The sequence below is a fragment of the Medicago truncatula genome, chromosome 6 (genome assembly GCF_003473485.1).
Source record: "Medicago truncatula cultivar Jemalong A17 chromosome 6, MtrunA17r5.0-ANR, whole genome shotgun sequence".
NCBI lineage: Eukaryota > Viridiplantae > Streptophyta > Magnoliopsida > Fabales > Fabaceae > Medicago > Medicago truncatula.
The window spans coordinates 20,133,232-20,138,501 of NC_053047.1; the positions used below are offsets into that span (position 1 = coordinate 20,133,232).

At 37.4% G+C, this 5,270-nt stretch overlaps 1 protein-coding gene across 1 annotated transcript; it reads right to left on the minus strand.

The window, feature by feature from the left end:
- Window positions 1–1,191: 1,191 nt before the first annotated feature.
- LOC120576021 (uncharacterized) lies at window positions 1,192–1,872 on the minus strand. Its single transcript, XM_039826981.1, has one exon. The coding sequence runs from the start codon at window positions 1,870–1,872 to the stop codon at window positions 1,192–1,194; it is 681 nt and encodes a 226-aa protein (XP_039682915.1).
- Window positions 1,873–5,270: the final 3,398 nt, after the last annotated feature.

Consider the following 5,270-nt stretch of genomic DNA (forward strand, 5'->3'; position numbering starts at 1 on the left):
CTGGTATGTGTTAAGTTAGACGACATACAATTAGATGATATCAGTTGAAATTGCATAATAATGCACACCATTTTTTTAGCATGTGTTAAAGATATCACATGTTTAGTTACTAGAAGCAAGCGACTAGAATATGAATCTTGTTAAATCGTCAATTTTGATCGTTTATTTAATATTAGATCGAGTCTACATGCTTATAATCGGTTCATATGCAGAACGACGACATGGGCTGTTTGAACCAGATAGCATGCTAATTCCTAATCCGATCACTTAAGTCGGTCGATTTGGTCCAATATTAAGAACATTGAAGAAGGTCGTGGACAAATCTGAGTTTGTTATTCTTTAATGGCAGTACTATGATACATGGTCATGGACGTGTGTTCTGCACTAACGTTGTTGTCTGCAATTAAAATTGCAAAATATTTTTGAACTAAATCAGAGTCCATCTCCATCGCTACTTTGTTATTCCTTCTTGAAGAGGAAGTGTTAATCTATTTTATAAAAACTTAAGGGAGGTTATTGTAAGTTTTAAAAATAGAGGGGATGTCAATGTTATTTTGATAGACCTTGGGGGAGGTGACTGTAATTTGCCCATTTTTTTAAGCAGTGGATATAACAGAGAAGAAATACCAAAGAACAAGCAGAAACAGGTTATGAGCAAGCACCACACATTACATGATCTTCTAAATTATATGCAAAAGCACATTGATCTATATAGTAAAACAATTTTGATATTGGTCAAATAGGAAAAATCAAATACAAACAAGCAACCATTAGTGTGTCTTGGTCATCTCGTCTAAATTGATGGCTGGGATCAGTTAACTATGTTAAATTGACCGTGTACTTTGAATCGTCTAATCTTTAATCAATTGCTGAGATATCTTACAGTGTAAGACTGAGTTCTCTAGTGCAGTAAATCCCGGTCCCGGAAAATGGCTTCCGATGAGTGCAACAAATCTCGGTCCCGGAAAATGCTTCCGATGTTTAAAATAAATTATGATGTGACTAGAAATTTGTTGAAACTAGCTTGTAAATCCAGGTTGAGGATTTTGGAGAATAATTTAGAAATTGTAATATTAATTAACATGTATGTATAGGAATTAAAGTAGCTGAATACTTTTCATTGATAATCTGAGTACATTATATACATCAATTTGCTATCATTCTCTTTTTCTTTTTTTGAAGAGAAGAAGCTTAAAGCATTTCATTAATCAATATGTGTTCAATACAATCAGGTATTATAAATAATAACCGGAAACTAGCTGACAATGTAGCCGCCTTAGCTAAAGCATGAGCTGCTTCATTTGCTTGTCTCCGTACAAACTCTACCTTAGAGCTTTCATAATAATTCCTAAAAAGAGATTGACAATTTTGAATGATATTTCCGAACTCAGTTGCATCATGATTTGTCGATAAGAAATTATCAACAACCTTTTTCGCATCCATCTCAAAATCCATAGGACCAAGATTAAGCTCGTGAACCCATTCTAGAGCAGATAATAAACCAAGAGCTTCTCCTATATGAACTTCACATATCGGACTAAACCATTCAGTTTTAGCTAAGACAAACGTACCTGTGTCATCTCTTATACATATTCCTATACCAACCTTGTTTAAGTGCTTAGAGAAAGAGGCATCGATATTGCATTTATATCGACCTACAGCTGGTTTCTTCCACTTTGAAGTATCAACAGTATTTTGTATCCTTGAAGAATGTTGCTGATAAGATTTAGCTGCTCTCCAGTCTTGTAAAAGTACTTTTGCACGTTCCATAACAGCAACCTGCGCTTCAATCACATCATTCCAGACCTTGTTGTTTCGTTGCTTTCCAAATACTCCAAAGAATGCAGTAGAACAGTGCTGCCTCATCACCATTTAACACCTGCAACAATTGGAAAATAACACTTGCACTATCCTGGCCTTGATTTATCACATTAGTCGCAGCACTAAAGAAATCACACATGCTCCAAATATTGCAGCTAGCAGGGCAACGAAAGAAAAGGTGAAAACTGTCTTCCTCCATCAGATTGCATAAAGCACAAGTCGGATCACAATTAAACCCTTTGTCTTTAAGGCGTAAACGTGTTGGTAAAGTGTTGCGACAAACACGCCATATGAAGTTCTTCGCTTTGGGAGGAATTTTAAGTTTCCATATCAGATCCCAGTGGCCTTGTGCCTTAAAATGATTGACATCAAGTAATTCTTGCATACACATTTTATATGCACTTCTAACAGAATACTCACCATTATTTTCCTTCGTCCAAACAAGTCTATCATCATGAACTGAGGGATACAAAGGCGTATTCATCACCTGATTCACTATATGTTGATCAAAAATAGAAAGTAAGAAAGGAACATTTCAAGCTTTAGCTTCCGGAATAATACAATCTGAAACTTTGAGATTATCAAAAGGTGTTGAACCGTGATTTTGAAGTGTAAGGTATCCATTACCAACAAGCCAGTTATTATTCCAAATTGGAATTGAGGACCCATCACCTATCTTCCATCTGCTTCCCGCTCTAAGGATAAATTTAGCATTACAAATACTTCACACAAAACTTGGTTTATGCCCCAAGGTTGCTTCAAAAAAATTACTATGCGGAAAATATCTTGCTTTGTACATTCTAGCTATAAGTGTTTGAGGATTGGTCATAATTCTCCACCCCTGCTTACCAAGCATAGCAAGATTAAAGTCCCTAAACTCTTGAATCCCATGCCTCCATCTTTTTTGTGCATAGATAACCTGTCCCATGAAATCCAATGGATACCTTTATTTTGAGCTCCTGAATGACCCCAGCAGAATGAATTCATCATCTTTTCAATCTCATCACAAAGAGACGACGGTAAAGTGAATAGACTCATAATCCAATTTATCCATCTATCAGAAAAACCCATTTTTATCATAACCCTTTTCAAATAACTCCAATCAATTATGTCATACGTTTTACTTATATCAAGCTTAAGAGCAACATCTCCCAATATACCTTTGACTTTCGACTCCATATAATGAATGATCTCTATGGCTTCCATAGCATTATCTAGGATAGATCGACCCGGAACAAATGCAGATTGACTATCAGAAATGCACTTATTTAAAACAACTTTGAGTCGATTTGCTAACACTTTCGCTACCACCTTATAAATCACATTGTATAAGGCTATAGGTCTCCAGTCTTTCATAGAAGTTTGAGACTCACCTTTCGGAATAAGAGCTATGGTGGTCGCATTGAGAGTTGGAGGGAAGCTACCTGTATCTAACCATTGACAACACTGGTGGAATAATTCTTCGCCACAAGATGCCCAAAATTTTTGGAAAAAAACCCGGATTGAATCCGTCTAGCCCCGGACACTTATCTACCTTCATGGAAAAAAGAGCTTCTTTAAATTCAGAAATCACAAAAGGTGCTAACAGGTTATTGTTATCTTCAATGGAGATTGAAGATTCAATAGCCTCAATGACCGGCTCGATGTCACTAATATGTTCTTGAAACAAGTCAACAAAATAATTTCGAGCAACATCACACAATTGATTTTCATCAGTAATCCGGTTGTTATCTGGATCCAACAACGAATGAATTTTGTTAATTTTTCGTCTTGAAGAAGCCGCGGCATGGAAGAACTTAGTATTAAGGTCTCCATCCCGTAACCAGTGAGTCTTCGCTCTTTGACGCCAAAAAGCATCCTCTTGAATTAACAGCTGAGTCATACGACTCCTCAACTCATTAAACTGATGAATATTATCACTATCAACCTGACTCCTCATTCTATCAATTTTCTGGCGACAAGTATTGATTTCACACTTTAAATTATGAAAATTGTTTCTGCTCCAATCTGTGAGATCAGAAGCGCAATATTCCAACTTATCAACAATCGGGCAAACTCCATAGGAACTCCACTTATCAGTGACAAAACTGCTAAAGCCGGGATCAGCTAACCAGGCGTTCTCAAATTTGAACCGAGGCAACACTCTTCTGTTATTGGATATCGGCTCACATGAGAGCATAATAGCGTAGTGATCTGAAGAAGGTGCTGGAAGATTCTCTAGAACTGCATCAGGGTACTGAATCTGCCAACTCTCAGTAGCAAAAGCACGGTTAAGACGTTCCTCAACAGCTCTGGTGGTGCCAAGACTTTTAAACCATGTATAAAGGTAACCTTCTGATATGTACATCAGCCAGCTCAGAATCACAAACAGCATTTCTAAAACCATTGATAAGCCAATTCGCCCTTTCATTATTACCCTTCTTTTCATGAGGAGAAAGAATATCATTGAAGTCCCCTATTATACACAGTGTAAATTCGAAACACTTGAAAGTTGTTTCAAAAAATTCCATGCCTCCCGTCTTCTGCCATTATTAGGGAAACCATAATATCCAGTAAGACGCCACTTACCCGTATTAATATCTGTTATCTCAGCATCAATGTGATTATTAGAGTAATTAGAAATTGAGCAGTTAACCGACGAATTCCAGTACAAAACAAGACCACCACTCTAACCTTGTTTATTCACAGTAAAACAGAACTCAAACCCCAAAACATACTTTAATTCCTCAATTTTATTACTTGTAGAGATAGTTTCACAAAGATAGAGGATATCCGGTTTATATACACGGATAAGGTATTTTAAACTAGGAATTGTACGGGGACTACCTAACTCCCTACAATTCCAACTAATTATTTTCATGGCTGCTGGCGGGGCTGATTTTCAGCCTCCGCCATTACAATTGTTTCAGTAAATAAAGGGTTGTTTTGCAGAATTACAGAGTTCACTTCAGCAACACTACTTTCATTCACATAGTCCAGAACCATATCACTTGCTTCCTGTTCAAGTACAGCCACCATGTTTACATTATCTGCCTGAGTTGTACTTGGCCGAATTCTCTTTTTCACAACAGGGCCAGATACTTCTTTTGCTTTACCTTTACCTTCACATTGTATGTTTTGTGTCTGCACAGCCTGTAAATCACGTGGGCCATCCCTTATCACCAATGCTCCAGCAGCAATATGTCTTGTCATTACCGGCTTCTTCTTACTTGCGCACACCAACCACCCTGGTTCAGAAGTTTGTCCAGCATCACCTTCATTCAGCAAAGCCCCATCAGATATGGAGAATTCAGAACTAGTCACTTGGTTGCAGCTAGTCAATCTCAGCTTCCCATCATTTCCTGTTGAATTATTACCTGTATTCCCAGTTAGCATGAGAGTTGTTTGCTGATGTGTTGGGTTAGCATTAGTATTCAGAGAACTTGCAGAAGCACCTCTAGCATTAGCAG